We start from the raw sequence: 27,160 nt of genomic DNA, 5'->3' as shown, positions 1-27,160 counted from the left end.
AAATTAAAGACTAAAGAATTTGGAAAATGAAAAATAAAATAAGTTAAAAAATTGGGTAAGATAGCTGATAACAGACAGCAGACTTGTTCTGATGGGAAAATTTTTAGTTGTGCCGAAAATAAGGATGATACATCACGTGTTTTTATGCAAGTAGTGAAAATTTTTAATTTTTAAGTTATTAACCTTTTAACACACATAATTCACCATTTATATAGGAGCACATGATGTACTATTTCGTGTAACGAAAACATTGAAAAATCTCTCGTTCTAATGAGTCTCATCATCATCAGCCACCTTTTACTTTGTCTGTTTCACAACTGATCCTGTTGTCTCTACAGTTGGAAGCCCCCAATTCTCCTCTGTGTGTGTGAGTCTCTCTCTCTCTCTCTCTCTCTCTCTCTCCTTCCAGACTGAACCTAGTCTCTACAGTTGGAAGCCCCAAATTCTCCCCTCTCTCTCTCTCTCTCTCTCTTCCCTTCCAAACTGAACCTCTCGTCTCTACAGTTGGAAGCCCCCAATTTTCCTCTCCTCTCTCTCTCTCTCTCTCTCTCTCTCTCTCTCTCTCTCCCCCTCCCTTTCCATTTGTGAGCTTTTCTGCTTGGTGGGGTTTGCAGCATCGGTTAAAGACTCAAACTTTGGCTCTCTCTCTTTCTCTCCCTCTCTCCCCCTCTCTCTCTCCTTCCATTTGTGAGCTTTTCTGCTTGGTCTCTCTCTCTCTCTCTCTCTCTCTCTCTCTCTCCCCCCCTCCCTTTCCATTTGTGAGCTTTTCTGCTTGGTGGGGTTTGCAGCATCGGTTAAAGACTCAAACTTTGGCTCTCTCTCTTTCTCTCCCTCTCTCCCCCTCTCTCTCTCCTTCCATTTGTGAGCTTTTCTGCTTGGTGGGTTCTGCAGCATCAGTTAAAGACAAACTTTGGTTCTCTCTCTCTCTCTCTCTCCCTCCCCTTCCATTTGTTAGCTTTTCTGTTTGGTGGGTTCTGCAGCATCAGTTAAAGACTCAAACTTTGGCTGCTGAAGTTTGTTTCTTGAACTTTGTTTTGCTGAATTTTACATGGATTTATTGCATAATTTCTGTTTTTGTCTTACATTTGCTGTTTTCTGCTCTGAATTTGATATTTAATTATCAGTTAATTGACCAATTGAACATGATTAAAGAAGTTAGAATAGAGTTAGGGTTGGACAAATTGTTGCTTTTAGGCCAGTTTCCACGTTCATTGGTTGCATGATGATGATCATTATCTTCTGGGTGGCTAAAACCCTAAAAGTCAATAGCAGATCTACTTTCTTTCCTTTTTTTCTCTGTTGGGAATTGATATTTTGGAAATTTAGTGGATTTCACTTCAACTTTTGACTACTTATCAGATTAGGAATTTATCCCTCCCTAAATTTCCATGCAATTGGTTGGCTCAGTTTAGGGTTTTTATTCCCACCTTTAGTTGTCCAATTATGCTCAAGATATAGTTGTAAACATGATTTTCTTGTAATCTGGTACTTCCTGTGGCAAATGCTCCTCATACTTTGATTTTTTTTTTTCTTGCCTTTTGCATGAATCAAGTGATTTTCCATTGTTTTGCAACTGCAAGGGCCACTAATTTGTGATGTTTACCAACAGATGTGTTATGCCATAAGCATATTGCAGCTTGCACAAAGGAGATAAAGAACGGCTGAAGAAGTTTTTCCTGTTAAACATGAAGGCGATTTCACCTTTGCCCCTCAAAGATCAGGGAGATAGACCCAAGTTTTTGATTGAGGTAAATTCTGCAGCTACATTTGGTACTTCTTAACACTTACTCAAAGATCAGAGATAATTGTAGTACGATTTTTCTCTGCGAGTCTCGAAAATGATGAAACTTTTCACCTTTCAGGTTGCAACCAAAGAAAATCGGTTGTGGGGTGTGGTCCATTCCAAAGGACTCTTGAACTCTGAGGTCCAGGACTTGTACTGCGAAGTGCGATCTGGTTATGAGAATCTCATATTGAGTGATCATGAGCAGTTGGAATTTCAAGACATTGAGTATTCTTTGTGGAAGCTACACTACAAGCATATTGACGAGTTTCGCAAAAGACTAAAAGGAAGTTCAGTGAATGCAGAAAGCAAAAATATGGTGGTGCTACGAAATGATATTCATGTAGAAGGGTTTAAACTCTTTCTATCAGAAGCAATTGAATTCTACCAGAATATGATTGGGAAGATAAGTAAACGTAAGAGGCTCCCAGAAGAGTCTGTGATAAATAGAAAGGGAGGCGGCGACCTTACTTTTGCAGAGCACAAAAAGATGCAGAAGTGCCAATTTTTGTGCCATCGCTTTTTGGTGTGTCTCGGGGATCTGGCTAGATACAGAGAACAATATGAAAAGCCTGATGTGCAAACCCGAAATTGGTCAGTTGCGGCCACTCACTACTTGGAAGCGGCAGCAACTTGGTCAGATAGTGGAAACCCCCACAATCAGGTAGATTACTATTTCCTTGAAGATTTTGGTTACAAGACCTAAATTTCTTTACGATATTTGCCTGTGTTATTTAAACAGAACTCAGTTAAAGGTTACATGTGAGTTTGTTTGCAGTTGGCTGTATTGGCAACATATATTGGTGACGAGTTCCTCGCTTTGTACCACTGTATAAGAAGTTTAGCTGTTAAAGAACCTTTCCCTGATGCTCGGGGTAACCTTATCCTACTGTTTGAAAGGGTAAAATCTGACAAATTACAGAAACATCTATTGTTTTTAGTCACTACTGTCATATCCTTCTGATATTCATACTTCAGCAGTTCTCATTTGCTTTTTACGATCTTGCAGAGCAGGTCATCTCATGTATATTCTCCTTCAAGCGAGGCCCACTTTAATTTCTTAAACCCGTCTGAAAGAACCAGTGTTCAGACTACTTCACAGTCGAGCGATGATACAAAGTTATGGTCTCTTATTATTGGAATGTTAAGTTTCTTTCACATTAAATCAAGGTACTCACTTAACCACTATGGAGTGTTGCTACATGTAACTGTTGAATTTGGATGGTGCATCTTTGGTTGAGTTGTGATTGTCCTCATTTTGTTGTTACAATGTCATTGTGTAATCGCTTGTCTTTTCATTTAATTCTATTCGGTTTCGCAATCCATAGCAGCTAAGATTGTAAAACCGAATATATCTTTAACTTGAGCTTACGTTGTTACTTAGGTTGTTAACTTGCTTCACATTGCTTGAGCAATGTGATGTTTCGACGAAGATTGTAATCAAGGCCGTTTAATGTTGAATCATTGGAACTACTTGCCTTTGATCTATATGCTTGTGTTTCCAATTCTTTATTTACATATGAAATTCTTTGTTGCTTGTGTTCTGACTTTCTCTATGGAATTTTGTATGTGGGCAGTGTGGATGAATTCCCCTGTGCTTTTGCGTCTACTATGAGAGAGTTCGATGCACTGATGGCACTAGATGATACAGAGCTAAAAGCTGCATTGGAGCCATATCAGCGTATGGATTCAGTTAGAAGAGGCCCTTTTCGAGCACTCCAAGTTGTTTCTGTACTAGTCTTTACCGTACAGAATCTATTCAAGACCCCGGAAATAAAAGGATCAACTGACAAAATCGATATCCAGCAGAAAGAGCTGAGACAATTGGCACTGACTGCAGCATTCATTTTCATGGGGCGGTTCGTTGAAAGATGTTCAGAGGCTGGTGCAGTAGAGACTTGCCCCCTTCTACCAGCTGTGCTTTTTTTTGTGGAGTGGCTAGTCGTCGTGCTTGATGAAGCAGAAATGTATGGGGTCGATGAAAAATGCAGAAGTGCGATGTCTTACTTTTTTGGTGCATTCATTGATCTTCTGAAGCAATTCAACCTCAACGAGGATGAGGCCAAGTATCCAGAAGGTACTCCTCTGTGGGAAGACTATGAGCTGAGGGGATTTGCACCGGTAGTTTGTGTTCATGCATCACTAGATTTCTCATATCATCCGGAACATATTGACAATTATGACAGCGGAATTGATTGTCGTGCTCAGAGAATCATCAAGGCTGCAATTAAAATTGCAGACAGATCAACAGGTTCTCAAAAGTGGATTGTCTATGACAAATCTCGAAGAAAATTTTCCAAAGTCTATATGGCAGAGTCAAATGAGTATGCAGACGGGAAAGAACTAGGAGGATTCGAGTCCAACAATCCTGATGGTAAACTGAAAATGCCTAGTCTTCATATCCACGAACCGCTGAAAGAATGCAAGAAACAGATGATTGCTGGGGAAAATCTGAGTTCTAACGGACATTCTGTTGATGCGGAAGAGGAAGAGGTTATTCTCTTCAGGCCTCTTACAAGACACAACTCAGCACCACTCAAGATTTCCTCTACTTTAAAGGATCCATACCCTACGAAAGATATGGCGGATCAAAGTGTACCTTCTGATGAGTGCTTGCGCCGTGCCACATCACTTCTTATAGCGCAAAACCAGGCCAAGACTGATCCCTTATCTTTTCATGCTGATATCACTAATTTTCGGCGCAACGTGCCATTTAAACAGCAGGAGCCTTCTGTGAAGGAACAGCCATTTTTGGAAACTCCAATCATAGCCGGGCCTCCCTCTCTTAATGCTTGGGTCCTGGACGGAGGAAATTTGAACAGTAATAAGGAGAAAAGCACAAGCAAAATAAGTAAACGTGGCTCGAGCTTGAGCCCCATTGAGGAAATAGCTTCGGAATATCTGGATGTTCTGTCCATCAATGAAAATGAATATTCTCTCGGTAGTCACGAAATTTCGAGCACTCATTCCTCTTCCTCTACTTATACAACTCCTGTGCCTTCTGCTCCTCTATTGCCAGATGATGCTGTTTGGTTTGATGGTGGAACCGAATCTAGTTTCAGCGACTGCAAAAGCTCCGCGGGGATCAGCATGACAGATAATCTCTGTGACGCTAACGCAACATATTCACAGGCAGGCAGCTATGCAAACTGGACTGCAACTCAAGCGCTACCTGATTATAGTTCCAGCATTCTAAATTTCATGGATAAGTACCCGCCTTGGCATCGAATGACTTCATCAGAATGGCTCCGTCAGTACAGAGAGAGTCTCAACCTTGGCCACCATGCATGGCCAAATTCTCTGTATCCGCCCAGTAACCGCGGAAACTTATACGATTATGATGCTTCCAGGTTAAATCATTTCAACCGATGGGGACATCACGCGGCGTCTAATCCGCCAATGCAGATGAACAACCTGCCATCGAATCCGCCTTTTCCTGGCTACCAAAGACCAATCCCCTACGGGTGTGGCGCTGTGACGGATGTAAGAAACGAGCAGCAGCCGCTTCTGCAGTACCTTAAGGAGAAAGAAACTAAACTGCAGCATGATCCTGCTGCCAGAGGTCCTAGTTATATGGACGATTGAGAGATTTTAACACGTAAAAGTTGATACGATAGTCTTGAAATATCCATGTCTGCATTTTTGTATATACGTAAGCAGATGAAACTGTGAAATCCTCCTGCGGTCCACAATGTGATGAAGATTAACTTTTGTATATCTAAAAACTCACCCTTGGTTTTTTTTTTTTTTTTTTTTTTTTTTGACAAATAGCGTTAGTGGATTAAATTGTTAAATGCCAAGAGAAAGGAGATAAGAGGGGATCAAATATAGACCAATTTGCATAAGTATTATTATTGCGGTAAAACGTCATTTGTCTCTTAAAATTTTATATATGAGAACTTGGATATCTATCATCTGTCTGGTCTAAAATATCCATAATATCCCGATATTTATATCGAAATTTTCGTGTTTTTGGATTACCGATAATTTTTTGGACTACCTATATTTCCGATATCATCGATATTTTAGACCTTGCTAAGTCACTCATGTATCTTACCATGCAATGTATACAATATAAAATATTGTACTAATTCATTATATATAAATGATTATGGTGTGTTTAAACTTCTTTCATTAATTACTACATATTTTCTACACTCACAATATTTACCAGCTCGTTATATAATTAACTTAAATCAGTTATATCTATCATGCAATGCATTTTCTTCCAATTTTTTGATAAACTTATAGATAATTGACTAAATAAACATCATGCAAAGTTTCAATAAAAATTTCCAAGTTTTTCTTACAATTTCCGTAGTTTTTATTCAATTTTTATCGATATCGATAATATCCCGATATTTCTATCAAAATTTTCGTATTTTTGAATTACTGATATTTCCGACATCATCGATATTTTATACGTACCCTTAAAATTTTCCGGGAAAATACCGTTCAATCCAAGCAGAAATAAAAAAAAAGCTTTCTTCTTTTTCTCCCACCAGTTAAAAGTCACTGCTCCAGCTTTCCCACACCTCCCCTGCACTCAGATCCTCTCAGCTCGCAAGTCGGCAGTCGCAGATCCAAACCCCGCACGATGGCCGAAAGGCAACCAGAACCCGAACCAATATCGTCGGCGAACGCAGTCTTTCTCGGCGCTCTAGCTCCCGGCGTTAACGTACGCACACTTTCCCCCTTCTTTCTGTAGCTTCTGTATTTGCTACGATTACGAACAGTTCTTGCCAAAAATGAAAAGGGGTAATCGAAAGTTTGCTTCTTTTTTTCGGGGGTGATTGGATTTTGCAGGGTCCGACATGGACGACGCTGAGATTTGCGTTTGTGATGCTGGGTGTGTGCCTTTCTGTGATGCTGGGTTTGGCATTCTCTTCCAGTGACTCTTGGTTGGTTTTTCACGTTGCGTTCCTTGTTCTTATCACTGCGACCCTCTTCCTGCTTCTTAGCTGGTAAGTTCATTGAATATGTATCTCGAGTAAATTACCCACAATTTACTTTTTCCTTTTAAGTTTAGCAGTTTGGTAAATCTGGATGTGGGTGAATGAATGTGGTTCCTCTTTTGGTTAATTTTTATGCTTTTTTGGATCAATGCTTTATTTTTTCAGTAATTTGTTGCCTTTATGTTATTGGGTATGTAATGGAATTAGTATGTGTTGTTGATAACTGTTTGTAAGGGTACAACACGGTTTTGTTTGCTGTGATTTGGCTCGAAATCACATTTAGTCACCGTGATTTCGAATTTTACCAATTTCGTCAGCGTATTTAAGTCCAATTGTTAACTTATGTGTATGCTATAGCTCACATTGCAACCTATACTTCCTGTTTGATGAGTTGTGCTGGTGTTTGAACATGTTAAGTTGCTTTGTGAATGCTCCAGAAATGGATTTGTGCTTGCTAATCGGTCAACAAGAGTGGTTAATTTGTCATGTTATTAGATTGCGTTCCTTGATTTTAAGGCATGGTAAGTTGTTGTAATACACGGAGGGGGAAAACTTGCTTGATATATGAGCTGCTCTCTCATCTTTTTTAGCCTTTATAGTTTATACTTGTAATATCAGTTAGCTAGCGTGTCCAACCTTGTTTTCTACCGAGCAGGTCCTTAATTTTCAATGTTTTTTATACAAACGGCAGAAAGATTGTTTTGAGGGAGGTTTGAGAGGGCTAAATTATATTTTTGGAGCCTGGGTTGGAACTATGGGCACTTGTTATACATATCCCGATGGAATTAGGGGCAAAGCTAAGGGTACTCTGTACAAGCCAGCACAGGGCTAAACTTTGCAGACATTATTTTATATATTCTACGACATAAGATAGATTTGACGAGTCTTTACATTTTATTAAGTTGTGTTTCACTGTTTCTGAGGTGATGGTGTTTGGTACACACTTTTTCTCATTCGTGGGTTTAGAGTAGAACTAGAAAAGAAAAAGCGCAAGCAGTCCAAACTTAAGATTTTTGAGGCATGTTTGATTTTGTCGTTTTATTTGAAATGCGTTAGTGTGGAGGTTCGAATTTGCATGACTTACTAGAATTTATTATTTCATGGATCCTTGTTGAATTGTGGATTGATTTTATGCTGCAGGTTTCTTGCGCAGACTGGTTTGGTTTCTGTTGAACATCAAATCCGTGAGATGGGCTTAGCGCCAAATGATCAAAAGGAGAACAGAGAAGGCGTTGTGAAAAACGAGGAGAAATCCCTTTAAAAGGGCATCTTATACTTCATTCAAAGACAATTACAGTTGTGATACAATCATTTCGAGAGGCATGAGAAGACAACAACAAGGTTGTCAAAACAGCAAGCAGGTTGCTGAAGAGTTCTGCACTGTTTCACGAGCGATATCGACGAGAGGAGTTGCATCTTTCAGTCAGTCTTGGCCTCCTCCTCCTTGTGCTTGCTGCTTTTGGGCTTGATGAAGCAGAAACACGAGCAACACGGGAGCTGAAACAAGAACTTCATCTCTCTGATGGTGTTGGGATCACAATGTCTAGAGGTCGGTATATATACCGTCCTCCAGCATTGGCTTTCGTTTATTCCGATCAGGATGCCTTCCCTTTACTTTATGTTTTTATTCTTTTAAGATTAATAGATGCCTAGCGTTGCTTCTCCATTTGTGTCATCATTATCTTTGTGCAAGGAAAGGAATAGACTATGTGAGGCATAAAGGCAACGAATATGTAGTGGGATTTCACAGTCGGTTGATCTTTCTGGTGGCTTTCTTGGAGAAATTTATGTAGATTGCCACGTGGTGTTACAATTTTACGAGTTTTTACCATAAGATATCGATTTCCTTTCCTTTGTTTTAGAAAAAAAAAGGTTCACCGAGTTATTTTTCCAAGTGTTGAGCCCACAGAATAAGCCTACTCCGTGGGCTCAACAGGAAACGACCACTCTCATAATTGTGAGTAACTAAGTTTGGCACCACTGAACGCCTCTCAATGTTTGGTGGTGGAAGATGTCGATTTTATTGCTTTAGTTTTGGCATCGTGTTCCAGTCTTTTTATTTTATGATTCATTTAGCAACGGATTGGCTTAGGTTGGCAAAATTTGACCCTGAATAGGATGCAGCGCTGCCCCGACCAAAGGGAGAGTAGTGAGACCAGAGGAGTTTGGGGGCCTAGAAATTGGGGCGGGGAGGGGGTGGTGGTGGTTTGGGTGGGCACGGTTGGTTTCTTGGGTGTGGTGTCATATTGCTGACGGGGTCTAATGTTCGGACCCCAAATTTCTTTTTTTTGGTCTCACCGAACAAGTAATTTGGAGGGGCAATCAAAGTAACGGATCGCTAAGTGGCGCTACCATGTTAATGTCATGTTAAATTTCTTTTAGATGACGACTTACCTCAGTAGTGGAAGGAAATCATGCCCATATATCCTACTGCGGGATAGACTCCCCAACCCGGTTCCTATTCTCTTAAAAACTAACAATTTAACCCACTAACACCTCTACCGAAAAACAGTAGTCAAAGGTATTTAATCAATTTTAGAAATTTCTACAAAAACCATCATAAAATTTATTTTTAAGCAATTCGCCACATTTAACGACACGTTAATAATATGCAAGCTTAGGGGTATGAATCTTTCTCTAGCCGCATCTCTATACGAAGGTTTAATTATCAATTTCTTTAATCTCACCCGTTCATTTCACATTGAATGCAATGTAGTATCGGAGATTCTCCGGAAACATGATAAGCCTACACCAAGTTTAGAGACATCGAAAGCTTCATTGAAAACGAAAAAAAAAGGGGGCTCTTATAAGTTTACGACACAAGAGGCCTGCACTACAAGAATTTTGATGTAATAAAATCTACAATGCAGAATAAGTGCTTTTGCTCAGTTCTGTTCAATCACTTCCAAAGCTCTTCCATCGGGATACCACGCTCACGAGCGACATCACGGAACTGCCTCATTTTCTGTACTGCAACCACAGTGGCTCTAGCATTGTTGAGAGCATTCTTACTTCCAAGTTGCTTCCCAAGAGCATTTTCGACACCTGCCATTTCGAGAACTATTCTCACAGACCCTCCGGCAATAACTCCAGTACCAGGAGAAGCAGGCCTGAGCATCACCTTTGCTGCTCCGTAATCTCCCTCAGATCTGCGATTTATTAGAGTCAACAAAATAGGAGATGCAATATATAGAAGAATAGGAAGGCAATCGCTTATGTCCGATCGTCAATAACTGCATTCAATTTTGGGACCATGATAAGAATATAAACAGTCCCTATCAAAGAAAAGAATGAAACCTTTCGCTCCCTAACGTGTTCCATCAACAATCACACAAGGCTCATTATAGTTTGTTTCTCTCAACCGGAGAGAGCTTACTTATCTTGTTAAGACCAAAAAAAAGATGAGCGAAACCCTTTTGGGCTGAATCATATAATGCTTCTTCTCGGAACCACACAAACCAAACAATATATATTATCCTTGCTCTCAAAAACAATAGATCAACTTCTGTTTGAATTGAACAAAGTTATGCACATTTAATTCGGACTCGCCCAGTATAATGACAATATTGCTAGTAGTCTAAATTAACCTCACAATGAAACCTACTTCGATACTCGTGAAAATGAATTTCCAATTCCCGAATAATTAAAGATTACACTTAATCAAAAGTTTAATAGTGCAATGTCATATTTAACTAAACTTTTCAATTCTTATGAACCCATTTAAAATCGTGTATTGTTTGCACCAGAAGACCAATCTGTCAGATCGAATGAGAATCCACATAATTTCATTACATGGTTTACACCTTCTGGTGTCATTTATCAAATCACTTCCTAGGCTACACGTCAATGCTCTCAAGCACGAGACACTGTACGTGTATGGTCCTTCCCATATAACTGCAACAACCTACTGATTCACTGCTTATTGATAAATATGTACTTCATCCATCCCAAATTGTGCTTGTCAATATTAGAAGACACTTCCACAAGAAAATGTATGGTGAACAGACTACTTCAAGTGTAAATGACGCTTAAGTGACTCACCAAATATCAACCATAAGACTCGGAGAATACATACTACTTCAAGTTCAGCGAGCATGCAATGTGATCAAACCACATACACAACCAATTTCAACTCCCCATATTGTCTCAGACCTCAGACTCCAAGTTTAACCAATCACCATCCTGTCTCAAATATTTCTCACACTGATATGCAGTCTATACTCAATTCTAAGAATTTGCAGTTACATTCGATTTCAGTTCCTATGAATTCCTATATGCAGAACTTTCCACACCATCAAATGACCAAAAGTATCATTTTTCACACAATTCTGACACAATGTCATTGAAATAAACCCAACTGAAATGCAGAATTGACCACAAATACGCAGATAGCCAAATATAGCCCGAAATGCAATGACATTCAATTCCACATAAAATGCAGTATTTCCCACACAACCAAAAGATCAAACACAAACAATTCAAGCACAATTCAAACAAAAATAAATCGAAATGGCAATACCTGTGAGGAAAAGTCAGGTACTTGGTCATGGGCACACTGATAATGTTCCTTCTAGCATTCACCGCAGACTTCTGCACCGCCCCGATAACCTCCTTGGCCTTCCCGACGCCGACACCCACATTGCCCTGCTTGTCGCCAACCACCACAATCGCCCGAAAATGTAGCTGCTTCCCTCCTTTCACCACCTTCGTCACCCTCCTCACCTGCACCACCCTCTCCTCGAACCCATCTCTAATCTTCTCCTTCTTCAGCTTCCCAAAAGCCCCAAGCTTTTTCACCTTCGAGTCCATCACGTAAATGTCGTTCCCCAGCAAGGTCACGCCGCTGTACGCAGGGCCGTACAGCTCCTCGTACGCGGCGGCGATTTCGTCCTCGGTCTCGGTCGAATCCTCATCGAAGGAAGGCGGGGGGACGAAGTCTTCGGGGGCCTCCGGGGGCTCGAACACGCCGTCGAATTCGGGGTCCTCGTTGTCAAAGAAGGAGGTCTCGACGTCGGACGCGGCGGCATTGAAGATAACGGTGGTGGGTCGGGAAGAGGAGAGGAAGAGGGAAATGGGTTTTCTGGGTTTGGTTGCGGGGGTGGCTGCGGCGGTGAATGGGAGGAGGGAGAGGCGGGGATAGGGGTGGAGAGAGAGGGAAGAGAGAGTGGAGAGAGAGGAGGAGGTTGTGGACATGGCCATGGCGGGAGGAGAAGTGAGGGAGTGTGGGGTTTTTGGATCAGAGAGATTTATCCCCCGAAAGGCAGAAGCTTGAAGGATGGATGAGTCATCGCCTCATCGCCAAGACGATGATGATGTTGTGTACCCAGGAGGATTATGTGAGGATCCTGATCCTCCAATAACATCCATTCATCGTATATCGTATGGTCAGAAATTATTGTAAATTTTTTATTTAAAATTGAATATAAATAGTATTTAATAAAAACTGACCGCACAATGTACGATGAACGGATATAATTAAAGTATACCTGAAATCCTCACAAAAAGATTCAGCGAGAATCCTCACTCGATGTGTACTGTGCAATTGTCAGTCGAGGATTATACGGCTAGTCGTTTTTCCCTCATACGACTTGTCATTTGAGTGCGGATGGCCAAATCACTTGACATCTTACCATACACTCACTTTGTAGTATTTTGGACTGAGTAATGCTAAATAGACTAATTTTTTTGTCTTGATTTATTCAATTTAACTCCTTATGTCTGATGCGGTATGTGAGTGTACGAACACAAGAATCTCTTTGCGAAAAGGTCCATTTAAAGAGTCAACAGTCACCCACTATATGAGCATGTGGTCATCAATTGGAGTAATGGACGTAGTCACATTGATTTCAGCGAACAAGCTCCTACTTACACATGCGCATTTGAATTTTCGTCTCAATAATTTAGATTAGTTTAATGAAATTGTTATCGACACTTCAAAAATCTCATTGTACGCACTTCGCAAGTAAATTTTTCTTTATAAATATAAAAACTTTTGAATGTCAAATGAGATTTTTAAAGTGTTAATAGCAATTCTCATGTTCAAATTTTGGGAAGCAAGTAAAACTAATTCAAGAAAAATAAAGTATGAAAATACTTTAATTTGATTTCATTGAGAATATAATTGACATCAGAATATAAAAATTAATATCACATCGATAATTTGTTTTTCCTATATATCTTCTGAAGCACATGAAACACTCAGTTCTCTTGTCGTCCGCTGCGGCCCCGTTGTGATCGAAGAGGCGATAGTCACACGTACTTGTAGTGGTCGACTTCTGGGAGCGTCCCAAGGCCTTTGTAGCAGTCATCGAACTCAGGCTGATCATCATTTACCATCCTCACCATTGCTCTACTCTGTGAAGATGATGACGATGAAGGATCGATTCCTGCAGACAACGTGGACGGTGGTTTGGTAGATATCTCAATATGGCGATTAGCGATGTTGTTGGACAAAGTAGTAGCTTCCTCATGTTCCATATAGGCTGATGAAGAAGCAGAGGTCATAGACACAGCATCCGCGAAAACGTTAGCTTCTTGCTCTTGCTTAAGTTGTTCCATAAGTAGTTCTAGAGATAATTCGTCTTCTTCGTAGCCAGCTACATAGGTAAATGGTGAAGGGGAAGGTGAAGGTGAAGACAAGTTTGAGGCCACATAGGGGTTACTTCTATGGGTTTTAGCATCGGTGTTGGGAGTTTTGTTGTCGGTATTGTTGGCCTCGAGGCTAGTGTTCATGTTGGCAGTTTGGTCTGTATGGTTAGTCGTAGTATTACGCTGTTGAGAGGAGGAGGAGGGCTCAGCTACACGTGCTGGTCTTGGCACCTTTTCTACGTAGACGTACTGTTTCCTCGCATGGACGAAAAAAGCAGCTTAGTTAACATAACATCATATTAAGAGAAGCAAAACAGTCTAATTATGCACAAACTGAAATCTAGATCCAACAATGCATAATTTAATATGCAGAAAACAATGACAGTTCAAAATCTGTGTAAGATATGACTCTGTATTAATGGTCGTTCCGTTAACTCTAGATTTTCTCATTTGGGAATATTATTATTTTCAGGGGATTATGGCCCACTGAACTGAATTCTACACATAATCCAAGCCTAAAACTCCCGTTTCAGTCTTCCTGCCAACTAGTTAGTGCCGTTTCTAAACGCTCGGTTCAACGTGCAAAATACTCGTGCTACACCCGTGCTTTACAACGCATAATCTACTAGGCGCTCATCAATGGCCATCCTATCCTATCCATACATGCACCTTACCTTATTATGTACCTTCACGCTATCCTCCAGAGGACATCGTCATCATAACGGAAAAAGTTATTGTCACAAGGCATGCAGTTCAGACTCTTTAATTTGTATTCAACTTTCAAAATCCTACTTTAATTTGCAACAGATTCTGTATTAATTAAGGACGAAAAGAGGACTCACGATGTTCTTGCATTCATCCTCGTACAGATAAATGCAATCTCCCGCCTCCAGCCTTTTTTGCCTAACAAAAGCGCCTGTTACATTGAAAATATGGATACTCAGTAAACATGACATGTATTGTGTTTGTCAATGAACATTAAGAGCAATTCCATCGGTTTTTACTTTTTACCTGTATATTCGAACACATACATTCTGCTTCTGTTATTTGACCAGTACCTGTGTAAAATTAACCAAGCAGAAAAAAATGGCCTTAATTAATTGGCAGAAAACTCTTGCATAGATGGTTTGGCATTAAAATATAAAATTAATAGTATTGTCTATACGCTTACTTGTATTTGAACTCCCAATGCTGGTCGGAATGTACATCTCTGACAGTCAGCTGGATGCCTTCTTTGCCGGAGAGCATTGGAAGGTTATTTTCGGCTTCTTTCTGTGAACGAGGAGAAAACATAGAAAGAGTAAATGTTGGTGCAAAAACTTAGAAAGGAGGAAGGGATTTTTTACTAGGCAGTCTAAATCAGAAACATTTTGCAGCAGTCAATAAAAGAGAGAGAAATCAAAGTAAGAAGTTGGTTGATCCGCCTTTTTAGTTCTTCTCTTCCGTCATAGTTTCTCAGAAATGGAAAAACAAAAAGAAGTAAAAGGAACAGAAAGTACCGAAATAAACAAAGACCTCACCTTCGGTACTATAATCCTGCCCAAAGGTCCAACATCACTATTCTTCAACTCCTTGTTAAACAGCGGTCTCAGTTTCTGTAAATAAGAATACACGGAAATAATAGTTTAAAGAAAAACTCATTTGAAATTCAGATTTGAGAAGACAAAAGATCAACCCGTACCTTGTTATCCGGCGTGCAGAACGGGTAGAGCTGTTCTTTGGTGTTCTGCAAATCAGCACCATTACCAGATGATGACGTGGAAATGATTCCACATGTATCATCATCATGATTCCCATGAAATGGAGGATGCCTACTCACTGGGGGAGAACAAGAAACAGCAGTATTGGCTGCGTTTCTGCTCAAATTGAGACTCCTCTGTCTCGCCATCTTTCTCTCGTTTCTTGCAGACTTAGACATAAGGGCATTCAATATCCATCCGGATCGGTCTAGGCTGGCCTGTTCTCTGGATAGAACCATATTCGGTTGGGCGCCACCCAGGAATGGATACATGGGGAGACCGGCCTGATGGTACGGGTAATACCTGTACTGAGTGGCTGAAGGACTACAAGTAGTTGAAGGCAAACAGCTCATTGGTTCACAAGTGGAGGACTGCGAATTATTTGTCTGGTGAGTAGAGGTTACGGTCGTTGTAGAGGGGACAGAAGGTGGATGGAAGTTTTCCATTGTCTATGAACACAGAGCGTTTGTTGATAGCGATGATCTTCAGAGAGGTAGGGGCTGGTTATATGTTTGTGTGGGTGAGGGTGGGGTTGTATAAGCTGCAGGCCGTGGTCTAGTTGGTAAACTTGTGATGCTGCCAGTGGAGAGAGCACAGGTGTGGCCAAAGCGAGAAGAACACGTAAGGGGGTGCAGATGAGTGGGGTAAGGATCGTGAGGGAACGAAAAGAGGATAAAAGAAATTAAAGAAAAGGCTGAGGAGGAATGCCAGAGAGTGAGGAAATTGGGTTGAAAGAAAGAGAGAGTACATTGGCAGTGTTGTGGAAAGTTTGACGAGGTGAGGATCAGATGACAAGTGGCCGGAGGGTGGTGGTTTAGGAATAGCCATCTGACCAGTGTGTAAAAAGAGAACAGAATCAGAGAATGGAAGAGAGAAGGGAGAGTTAGAGAGGACGCAGAAGAGAGTGACATATTCTGGCGCCTCTTTTAGTTCAAATCTGGCAGACTAGGGCTACGACTGTATGGACATATGTGGAGCCATACTTCTCCATCTTTTTCTCGCACAGAACGCCATGGAAAACCAGGGCTACCACATACAGTCATTGCCTTCTGCCAAACCACATTTCCTCGCTCGTTTGCCTCTCTTACTCTCAAGACTCACACCCTGTCTCTCTCTAAAGCCAGCATCCCAAGAGCAACTGGTGGAGGTGGATTGGCCTGTCAGTGTTAGCTTATGAACGTTATAAAAGGAAGAAGTAAAGGGACTGCTATCTCCAGGGATGATTTCCTCTCTTTGCAACCGAACCCCACAGCGAGTAGTACGACAAGTACCACAAACGCCATATGAGACAGACTGAAGCCCAACATTGCAAATTAAGGCCTCCCCTGAAATAGCAAACCCAGAAGGTCCCCTCTTAAGTTGTTGTATTTAAACTTTTATATTAAGATTTTTTTAGTTAGAGGGTTAGAGCTCGTAATGTTAGGGATGTGAGTAAACGATTGTTATAATGTTGGGAATGTGAGTAAAGGGGGTAGCACAACCTGATGAGCTCAATGGAACTTGTGTTTTCATTTTCGTCGTCCACTGAACCACTTCAACTTCACGGTTGGATTCCATGTCCTGCTTGCTTGTCATTTCTTCAATCACAAGGCGAGAATCAAAGCTGCTTTTGAGTCCATCCTACATCAAAGAATAAAAAATAAAAAAAATCTCCTTAGCAATTTCGTGGTTGCATAAACATAATCTGTTCGACAACAGAAAACTATTGAATATATAGTGCCTTGCTTTATTATTTTTCTTCTCTATTCCCATGCGTTTGCCATCTGTATCCACTAACGAAGCTACTATCTTTGCTTTTGGACAAAATTAGAAGCGAATTAAACTTAAGATTTTGCTATTTCATGAGCTTCCTTTTTAGAGTACGATTTTGATATACTCCGACTCCCTCCATAAGGTAATAGAAAGGAAACTTTAAACAGGATCACTGACAAAATTTAAGCATAGAAGGTAATCCAAACAGCGCATAAGCAAGCTGGAGATCCTAACAGAGGCCTGCTAACTTAAGCCGTTTATACAAATTCACACATGGTACCTGCTGAAAAAAAAATTCATGTATATATCATATATCATATCAAAGCTGCAAATTAGAAACCGTATCATAAAAAAGCCATATGAATGCTGTATTGCTGCCTAGTACTTACAGAGTTGGCCACAGAATAACTGTGGTAATCACATTGACTAGGAAACTCCATGACAACAATTTGCTCGTATATTCATCACCAGGATAGTGAAAACTTCAACTGCTTCTACAAGAAAGAAGCTTTAGCAGATTTATGGCAATGACGGGGAAGAAAAAACTTGAATACTGAATTGTGATGAGACCGTAGGATAACTGGGATTTTTATAGAGGTAATAAAGAGGCTCGACAAAAATGCATGCAAACCAAACATGCTTAGGTGATTACACCTGCCGCAGATGGTTGTATAGATGTTGATCATGCAGAAAAATGCTCGACTTGTGGAACGTGGATGCATAGAGATTCAACAAGCTGCATGCAAACCAACACCTGCCCTAGACAGTTTTATAGATGTTATCATGTTGATCACGGAGAAAAACGCTCAACCTATTCAACGCGGATTCATATCCAGGTGAGAAAGTAATTTGAGAAGTTGCATGCAAGCCAACACCTGCCCCAGGCGGTTACATAGATGTCGATCACGGAGAAAAACGCTTAACCTGTTCAACGTGGAAAGAACTGATGGTCGAAAAGACAGATTGGTAAGTAAATCAGTTTAACATGGGAAATGATAAATACACACAATTTTTCTCCTCCTACAACCCCTGTTTATTCTTGTCCATTGTTTCCGTTTGATTTATCTAAGGCCAGTAATAAAGAAGGGTGTGAGAGATGCTAAAAAGGGTGTGAACAGCTCCGTTATCATTTATGTCTGTTCCTCTTAATTTATTTCAAGTAAGTGAATTGACAGGAAGGATATCATTAGGTTTTAGACTATCTGTTAGAGATTAGTTCTTATAAGGTATGAACAAAGTGAGGTTTAATTCCTTTTAGGGAGGAGGAACAATAAAGAAGGATTCAATATTTTGCTAATCATGATGTAATTTTCGGACAAAATTCTTATACAATGCTATATCTTGTTTGCTATAGATCTTGAATTCAAGCACAACACAGTATTCAACAATAATACATTAAATCTTCAAAAGACAGAAATCTAGACCAACATGACAATTTTGTAAAAATCTCCAGGGACAATAGGATAGGAAACGCCAGAGAAGCAAATGGGGTCATATTGAGAGATCTAACCCATTACAAGACTACCTATAATTCATCCTCCTGCAAATAGATACTATGTAGTCCTACCACATTCAGTGGACAAATACTGTTAACGCAACCACGACAAAGTATTAGCTATCACCAATTCTATAGAAAGTCTGGAAATATATGTAGAACATATTCCTTAAATTTGAAGAAAATGATAAAGGCCAAGAGCAGGTGCATAAATGACGTGATTTATAGAATTTTGGAGCAATGAAGCTTTTGTTGGTTAATTTTCTCAGAAGACGGTCCCAAAAGTATAATGCTAGAAATGTTTACGCACACAACTATACGAGAACCTAAATATATCATTAGCAGTCAATCCAATTTGAGCAACTGAAAACATAAACATTAAATATTCTTGTTGGAACTTTCAAATTTAAAAATTTAATTCAAACACATGGGCAAGGGAATCCTTCACAGATAGATATGTAGATATGATACTCGCAGGAGATTACATGAAAGCTAAGCAAAATCAATGTGGAACTAATGAACATATAAATGAGTCAGGGTAAGCACCAAACCAAATTATCATGAACAAAGAATACGAACAATTTGAATGGCCGAAGATGGCTTCTCCTCCTAGATACCTGTATTGCTTGTATCTGCAACTGCAATGCATGCATAACATCCAGCCACATTTACTTGTTTCACAGAATTTCAATTGTTCTTTTTAATGATAGTACAATTAGAACTAAGCATTATTGCTCTTCAAGTGTCCTATAAATACTCGAATTTATAGTCCCTCGCACGAGCAGCCTGTATTCATACTTTTGTTTCAGTAATGCAACATTAACAAAAGATACTTGTTTGTCAAATTACATGACAATGCTCTACTTAACTTTATAATGTAACCCTGGTTTACCAAAACTAATAGTAAGTTTAAACCGTTGGCTGCAAGCAACCAAAAATATGACTTTTCCATTGAAAAGTGCAGAATGATTTTTTTGGAGTGCAAATAACAGCTCCTGCCAATGATTTATCTTAAGAAATCTAATGTATTGAAGCTTCAAAGCCACATAGATTTGCACATACAAACCTAAACATGGAAGAGAGACACCAATTAACAACAAACCTCAAAGAGTATAAGCTTCCAGAACCAAATCAACCAAATGAAGCTACTTTTATTTGAATACGAACTTGTTAATTGAGAGGGATATGTGAGTAAAAGCAAGCAAAGAGAAGAACTTTTGTCAGTACCTGAAGATGGTGGACTTCCGAAACTAGCCTCGGAGGCAGTCGTACCGGAGCTCCGGAGGAATGTGCCCCGATTGGCATTTTTGCCTGACTGAAACCGTCGGAGCAGCAAAATCCCTCCACCATTTATTACCATTCTTGCTCTGATACAGTGAATAAAATTGGGTAGTGAATTTATTTATGATTATTTCCGAACTGTTCTAATCTGCAACTCCAAAGCTGTATTCTTTTTTCAACTGTTTTTACTTTTACTGTTTTCAATTTTACCGCGTTATTATGGTATTTCATTCGGTTAATCATCCGCTGAAATGCTCACTCCATTTGTTTTCCACCGAACTCACGGATCAAGGATAACTTTTAAAAGTTGTCTATGTTTTCAGCCGTTAAATCAAATTTAAAAGACCGGATCATAAAAGATCGGATCATTTGATCCGTGAGCTTTGGTGAAAGAGATTGAGATGATATCTTTCCTTATTTTACCACTAGCATATGGGCACACACAAAGTATGTGAATTTTTTTTTTTTTTTTTTTTTGAAATAGAAGAGAGGAAGAGAATGATAGAGGATGTGGGAGTGGAAAGTTCTTTATTTATTTATTTTTTAATTAGAGATATATTAGAATTACATATAATGAGGTTTTGAAAAAAAATAGTAAAATTTAGTTGTATGAAATTACATTTCAACCTTATATTTCTTATTTATATTCTGTTTTAATTAGAGAATTAAACTGGTAATTTCATAGTTAATTAGTAGAGATTCCGCGACGGATTGAACTGCAGCTCCCCCTAATTGACAGTCACACGTGTCAAGCCACAAAGCTGCCACCTACTCTCCTTAATCTCATTATAACATGCAAACCCTAGTAAGCGGTGATAGGATATCTGGGACCAAATTTAGTAGAGAACGAAAGAAAAACAGAGGAAGCGAACATGGTAGTATTTTCCATAGAAAAAAATGTTATGTTCAACCTCTCCAGATCTTTTCCTCCATCCTCTCAGTCACTCTCTCTTCGACATTCATCTCCGAAAGTCTCCCGCGTCTGCTTCGCCTCCAAATTCTCTGAGGTAACATTTACAGACGCGAATTAGGCTAGTTAGTCAGGACATGTGCTCTCCGGTCGAATCCTCATTGTCAAAAATGTATTGATCAAATTTGTTCTGAATTAATTTCAGGGTAAACATGCGGCGGAAGAGAACAGATATGACTAACAAGAACTGGATAAATAAGGACCGAGAGTACGGGTCGGCGCATGTGAGCAGCCATGCTAAAAAAACCATGGAAGAAGGATTAGAAAAGAGCAAGCGAAAAGCAGAGAAAATGAAAAAGACAACCAAGGAGTACGAGCCGGAAGCAAAGCAGAACGCGAAAAGCGCAGCCCAGCAATGGCGGAGAAAGCGAAACAGGGAACGAACAGACCAGCGGAGACGGCGGAGAGCGCCAAGGAAAAGGCAAAAGAGTACACTTCCGAGACGAAGGAGAAGACCAAAGAAATGGCAGATACTGCGGCCGATAAGGCAAAGGAAGGGACTTATAAAGCAGCCGAGACTGCGGAGAGCGTGAAGGACGAAGCGAAAGAGAGTATGTGGGGTATGAAGGAGAAAACAGAGGATGTGGCCGGGACGGTGGCGGAGAAGGTGAAGGAGGGGACGAGCAAGGTTGCGGAGACGGCGAAGGACACGGTGAAGGGGACGTGGGGGCGGTGAAGGAGACCTGGCAGAAGATTAAGGAGACGGTGGTTGGAGCTCCTGAATGAGTAAGTGGGAGTGGCGGTCATTGATGATGACGTTAATAGTGAGAGTGATGTGGAAGTTGGTGTTGATGTGGACGGCGATGGCGTGGCGGAAGGGAAGGTGATGGAAGCTGATATGGTGGAACTAAGGCCGCGTGCCGGCAGGGACGTGAGAAGAAATAATGAGATTTTTTTTACTTTTTAGTTTAATTTGCAGCTCTTTTGATTAATTTTTTTTTTTGTTTTTATGTTTTTTTTCAAAATGTGCATTCTAATAAACATACTTTACTTTTGTGGTTATTTTAGAAAATTCAAAATTCGGTGCAATATGATCAACAAATTAACTTCCACAATCATTTGTCGCATAATATTGCTATCCACAGTTTGAATTAGTCACCCAAAACTTTATATTGCGTTATAATTTAACAATTATGCAACTTAAATCTACTTTTTTGTCAAATAATGACACGTAACAAGAAATAACATTTTTAAGAACGTTTTTGTCATTTGGGTCATCTAATTAGGCACTATATTTTTCTTTGATGGTAGAGAAAAATGAAATACGAAAGGTGAAGCGCCTAGGAGTGGACATGGTCTCCACATAGATGATCGGGTGAAATTATTCAAAGGGATCATACCAATTCATGAGAATATGATATGTGCAAGGATAGATGAATAGGCACAATTGTTATGAATATGTTTTTAGTCTAGTGTCACCCAAAGGAGGTGACAAATATCATGCTATTTTTATGAGCTATATCTAAAATATGCACAACTCTCTCGAGATAATTGGTGGATGCGGTGGAAAGACCAACTGACACAATGATTTTTTGAAATGGTTGGTTCTTGACGACTTGCTCTTGCTTGAATCGATCCTCGGTGGCAGAGAATGGGCTGCCAGAATTGGAATTTCTTCCTCCAACGTTCTGCGTTTTTTGCTACGTACAAAGCCAGTGTTACTGTTGATAGATGGGCATTTTGAGGTGCCGCGAAGACCCAAAAAATATAGAGGTTATTTATCAAATAGTTTGGGATATTGGTGAGAACTAAATCTTCCTGCTCTCATCCTGTCAGCTCGCCATATTCAATAGAGAAATTCATCCTCCTCCCTAGACTTCAATCCGATGATTCAGATTGTTAGTTCCTCCTTAGCCGTCATGCATGACTCGGTGATGGCTCACAAAATCTAACTCCTCCAAACTCACAACCTCTAATTCATCAACAATCACCAATTTCGATATGGCACACCTTACTCCCATCATCTTGGTGTCAGAGATCTCGAGATCTTCGCCGGCCTTGAGATCCATTCCGAGCATAAGGGAAAGAGGCTTGAAATGATACTTGGAATGCGCTCATCGGGTTACCATCTTAATTGTGTTGGACTTCTTTTCAACATCTGCAATTGTGCTGGTCCGATCAACTGGTTGTCAACTAACTCTCGGAAAAAAACGATGACATGTCCAATGTAAAAACCAACTATTGTGATTCAAACCTTCGGCGTGCACATACCAATATGTGATTCAAAGATTCGACAACTTTTATTGAAAAATACTTTGATAGTTCTGCTATTATAGGGTTAAGGGGGTTAAAAACGATTATCAATGCTTGTTGAGAGTGATGGTGCACATGAATGTTCTCATGTATTGAGAAAACAGATCATTTTTATGAACAAAGAGTTCTTAGTTCAAGTTGTTGATGAGCTTTTAAAGATCTATAGGAAACATTGTTGATTTATTGAATGAGATTTTGATGCATATGCAAAAATACTCCAACAAAATTATAGCGCATAAATTATTACTGTATTGTCAACATAAAGCGCGTTTAGTAAGGCTAATGAGAATAAAAAACGAAATTAAATTCTGATTACGGATTACTTTGGTGTTAACTAAATATTGGGGAATCAATAGTGTGGTGGACCCCACCCGAAACAAGGAATGCAATTCCTCAAATTGGAGGAGTGGGATTCCCTGGATAGGTGAGGTATTTGAATTCTAGGAGTTTGAGGGAATTAGGAACGCATTTTTTCTTCATATTATGCCCTCATTCACATTATGCACAACTTTATACTCATTCACATTATGCACAACTCCATGCATATGCCAAAAAGAAGAAACTACAATTTGAGCGAGAAAATTTGAATATTAAAGTAAATACTTAAATTTATAAAAAAAAATAATAATAAACAAAAGCATTTTGGTGTCTATGAAATAAAAAAGCAATTTAATTTTTTTTCTTACTATTATATATTATATTAAATTTTATTAAAAAAAGTATATAAATATTTGATTTGGGACAAGGGCATTTTAGTAATCATACTGATTTATATTCCGATTCTACTGAATTAGTAAACAGCTTTATGGAATTAGTGTAATTTCTATTCCGATTCCAGAATATTTAAGTAAACAGCTTCAACAGGAATCTGATTTCGACTTCTCCTCATTCCAACTCATTCTCAATTCAATTCCTCATATTTTTTATTACGGTTACGTAAACACTCCAATAGAATTATGATGGAAATTACCCGTTAAACAACGACTTTATATTTAAACATAATTTACAAAATGTAATTTCCGTAATATTTTTCTTTCAATTTCAACTTTGCGCAAGTAAATAGCAGCCTTTTTTTTATCCTTTTAATGTCTAAAATTTTAAAAATAGAAGTTGCAGTAACTTATGATATGACTAATAATCCACATACTATTTCGGGACCGGAATTTGGAGACTAATCTCAAACCAAATTTTCGGGAATCCCAAATTTCGGGAATCCCGAAATATTTTCAGGATTTTAGGACAAATTGGGAATCCCAAATTGAAATATGAAATTATGAATTGTTGTTCAAATATATAATTCAAGAACACATTATTTCGGGACAAATTGGGAATCCCAAATTAAAATATGAAATTATGAATTGTTGTTCAAATATATAATTCAAGAACACATTCGTGAACTAGGAATGTCATTTCATTCACACTACCATTTAATCTAAAATTGGCATGCCTGACTATTTTTATTAGAGTCAAAATTCAAATTAATTAAACCCTTTTTGCAATATGTTGAGACTTGAGAGACAAAAGAATCAAGCCTTCTGAAATCATTAGTCATGGCAGCAACAATAATAAAATCCAAATGAATATCAAACAGAACATGAAAAATATGTAAGGCGTATGGCATTCTAGGTTGCAGAGCATGAATTAGAAACTACTAGCATCAATTATAAAAGAATAATACATATAATATATATGTATATATATGTATATATATATAATTAATATTATATATTTTCGGTTCAGTATGGGATTTCCGAAATATCGAGAAGCCAATCCCAAATCCCGTACCGAAATTTCGATTTGGGAAATTTTTGATTTGGGATCGGGATTTTTTCGGTTCGGTTCGGGATTTTTGAGATTTTTTTCCACCCCATGCAACCCCAGGAAGCGGTGGTATAATATGATTTCATAAACAGAAAACAAAATCTAAACAGAGAAAGAACAGAAACAGAGAACAAAGAAAGCAGCCAAGATGGTAGTAATTTCCATGGCAAAAAATGTCATCTTCAACTTCTCCAAGCCTTTTCCTCAAACCCCTTCATCAGTCTCGCTTAGAAATTCATCTCACAAATTCTTGAGAGTCTGATTCGCCTCCGCCTCCAAATTCTCCGAGGTAATTACTCAATTTAAGTACGTGATTAACAGTAATACTTGTCGAAGAATATAAGAATCCGAATCGAAAAAATTGACAACATAAAATGCAAACATAATGAATGGTTGCATCCCTGTTTTCACAGAGTGTATGCAAGTTAGGGATAATATCGGTGCACTTAGTATAGATCATTGGTCCGTCTCTTTAAAATTTTCTTGACAAGTCCATAAAATTTTTGGGTTCTTTAGATTTAAATCCTTACAACTCTTAAACTCTAGACAAAAACCCACATATATTATAACTTCTAAATAAAACCCAAATTTTAAATATGATGTCATGTTGGATAAAAGATGTCCATGAATTTGTGTTTATTTACAAAATCATGCCACCAAATCTCTTATACGTTTCTTTTAGACATTTAATTTGTTTAATATATTTTTAATTTTGTGTGAACTCCTCCAATCCAAAACCTAATTAGATCAAATATATACGGACATATATTCTACATTTATGTATACTAATACCACGATAAGAAGTAGGTAAATTAATTTTGTTACAAATTTAAAAAGTAGGCACATTAATTTTCATGTAATTATACAATAGGTAAATTATTTTCATAAAATTAAACAATAGATATTGTTTTCAAAAAATTAATTTTCATAGTAGGTAAACTATTTTCATGTAATTATATTGTAGGTATAAAATTAAACAATAGATATTGTTTTCATAAAATTAATTTTCATAGTAGGCGATTATTTTCATAAAATTAAACAATAGATATTGTTGAAAATAAACACTAAATTAGGTATATTCAAATTGAAATTTATTGTCAAAACTAAAAAAATTTCCAAATTAATTCCTCCATCTAGAACCATATTTCATGGCTACAAGACCTCGCCAAATTCAATGCACGTGATCAATTAAAACAAAATTACAAGAACTTTCCATACTTGCTTAGATGGGGTATATTAGGGATCCAAAAATTATAAAAACAGACACACAAACTTAATTTGGTAAGTTGCTTAGTTTAATCCTAATCATTGGGTTTTATTCGGATAAATATTATATGATGGGCTAGAGGCTAGAAAGAATGAGTTTGGAGGGGGAAAGTTAAATTTTCAGAAAATTTTTCGTTATGGATTTCGAAATTTAATTTGATCCAGTACATGTTTGAAATTCAGGGTCGAAATGTACCGAAAGGGAATAGAGATTCGAGGTCTGACTGGGAATTTTATGACAAGAAGCGGAGGAATGAGGATGTGAATTACAGAGGAAAGGATCCAGCAGATGAACTCGAGGATTACGCACATGAAAGGAAGGAGAAGACGAAGAGTCCAGAGGAGAAAGCAAAACAGTACGGTTACGAAACAAAGGAGAAAACCAGAGACATGGACGACACTGTAGCTGATAAGGCAAAAGAGGGTACTCGTAAGGCGGGGAAGACGGCGGAGCATGCAAAGGAGAAGACGAAAGAAAATGTTCAGGGGATGAAGGAGAAGACCAAGAACATGGCGGAGACTGCAGCAGAGAAGGCAAAAGAGGGGAATCATAAGGCCGCGGAGACAGCAGAGCATGCGAAGGAGAAGACAAAAGAGAATGTTTGGAGTATGAAGGAGAAAACAGAGGACGTGGCGGAAACGGTTGCAGATTGTAGATTTTTATGTTCAAAAATATATGTATTTCATGTGTTGTAAGAGTTAAAAACTAACTCATATATATGAGTAGTAAAGAACCGGTTACAAACCCATCCCTATACAAAACTCTTGGGACAACACAAAGATAAAAAACTGAGAGGACTTATAATACTAACAGCTCCATAACCTTCTCCATGCTGCCCGTGCTTGTCTTTGTCGAAGACCACACATGATGTGAAGATAGAAAGCTGACAGGACAAGAATATATGTTGCCCGTGCTGCATGTGCTTGAGTTTATTGTACAATATTCAAGAGTTGCTGCCCGTGCTTGTCTTTGTCGAAGACCACACATGATGTGGAGATAAAAAGCTGACAGAACAAGAATATATGCTGCCCGTGCTGCATGTGCTTGAGTTTATTATACAATATTCAATGTCCATACTTCTTGGTTCCAACACCCCCCCTCAAGCTGGATCAAGGGGATTTATTGAGCCAAGCTTGCCCAGAAGACGATGAAACTGAGCAGATGGTAGTGCTTTGGTGAATAAGTCAGCCAATTGATCATAACTGCGAGTGAACACAGTGTGAATGACCTGAGATTGAACCTGAGATCGAACAAAA

General features: G+C 38.9%; 5 protein-coding genes and 1 long non-coding RNA gene across 9 annotated transcripts; 3 read left to right on the top strand and 3 right to left on the bottom strand.

Annotated features, from left to right (window-relative positions):
• The first annotated feature begins 328 nt into the window (after positions 1 to 328).
• Positions 329 to 5,524, top strand: LOC103446392 (nonsense-mediated mRNA decay factor SMG7-like). 4 transcript variants are annotated; one of them, XM_029109311.2, is made up of 6 exons: positions 329 to 913; positions 1,610 to 1,748; positions 1,863 to 2,447; positions 2,562 to 2,684; positions 2,793 to 2,953; positions 3,361 to 5,524. In XM_029109311.2, the coding sequence occupies exons 2-6, from the start codon at positions 1,686 to 1,688 to the stop codon at positions 5,366 to 5,368; spliced, it is 2,940 nt and encodes a 979-aa protein (XP_028965144.2). In that variant the 5' UTR covers positions 329 to 913; positions 1,610 to 1,685; the 3' UTR covers positions 5,369 to 5,524. The 4 variants fall into 4 exon arrangements, with proteins under 4 accessions (XP_028965144.2, XP_070662643.1, XP_070662644.1 ...); XM_070806542.1 differs by having other exon boundaries at positions 329 to 1,013; XM_070806543.1 differs by having other exon boundaries at positions 341 to 985.
• A 718-nt stretch (positions 5,525 to 6,242) lies between these two features.
• LOC103446394 (uncharacterized) lies at positions 6,243 to 8,572 on the top strand. The gene is made up of 3 exons (XM_008385494.4): positions 6,243 to 6,461; positions 6,590 to 6,747; positions 7,879 to 8,572. Exons 1-3 carry the CDS (start codon positions 6,381 to 6,383, stop codon positions 7,997 to 7,999), a joined length of 360 nt encoding a protein of 119 aa, XP_008383716.1. The 5' UTR covers positions 6,243 to 6,380; the 3' UTR covers positions 8,000 to 8,572.
• Positions 8,573 to 9,494: 922 nt separating this feature from the next.
• On the bottom strand, positions 9,495 to 12,119 carry LOC103446395 (small ribosomal subunit protein uS5c-like). Its single transcript, XM_008385495.4, has 2 exons — positions 11,258 to 12,119; positions 9,495 to 9,887 (listed from the first exon to the last, which is right to left on the bottom strand). Exons 1-2 carry the CDS (start codon positions 11,935 to 11,937, stop codon positions 9,638 to 9,640), a joined length of 930 nt encoding a protein of 309 aa, XP_008383717.1. The 5' UTR covers positions 11,938 to 12,119; the 3' UTR covers positions 9,495 to 9,637.
• A 686-nt stretch (positions 12,120 to 12,805) lies between these two features.
• On the bottom strand, positions 12,806 to 17,761 carry LOC103446396 (B3 domain-containing transcription factor LEC2). The gene is made up of 7 exons (XM_008385500.4): positions 17,207 to 17,761; positions 15,008 to 16,685; positions 14,847 to 14,921; positions 14,498 to 14,598; positions 14,338 to 14,384; positions 14,169 to 14,242; positions 12,806 to 13,575 (listed from the first exon to the last, which is right to left on the bottom strand). The coding sequence occupies exons 2-7, from the start codon at positions 15,509 to 15,511 to the stop codon at positions 12,988 to 12,990; spliced, it is 1,389 nt and encodes a 462-aa protein (XP_008383722.1). The 5' UTR covers positions 15,512 to 16,685; positions 17,207 to 17,761; the 3' UTR covers positions 12,806 to 12,987.
• A 1,090-nt stretch (positions 17,762 to 18,851) lies between these two features.
• On the bottom strand, positions 18,852 to 19,672 carry LOC139188431 (uncharacterized). Its single transcript, XR_011571846.1, has 2 exons — positions 19,540 to 19,672; positions 18,852 to 18,950 (listed from the first exon to the last, which is right to left on the bottom strand). It is a non-coding gene; the product is annotated as an uncharacterized lncRNA (long non-coding RNA).
• A 1,246-nt stretch (positions 19,673 to 20,918) lies between these two features.
• On the top strand, positions 20,919 to 26,599 carry LOC103446537 (embryonic protein DC-8-like). Its single transcript, XM_008385676.3, has 3 exons — positions 20,919 to 21,235; positions 21,329 to 21,434; positions 26,087 to 26,599. The coding sequence occupies exons 1-3, from the start codon at positions 20,919 to 20,921 to the stop codon at positions 26,597 to 26,599; spliced, it is 936 nt and encodes a 311-aa protein (XP_008383898.1).
• Positions 26,600 to 27,160: the final 561 nt, after the last annotated feature.

Source organism: Malus domestica, chromosome 10, assembly GCF_042453785.1.
Source record: "Malus domestica chromosome 10, GDT2T_hap1".
NCBI lineage: Eukaryota > Viridiplantae > Streptophyta > Magnoliopsida > Rosales > Rosaceae > Malus > Malus domestica.
Note: the sequence above shows the minus strand (reverse complement) of the source record. Positions and strands in the feature narration are given on the sequence as shown.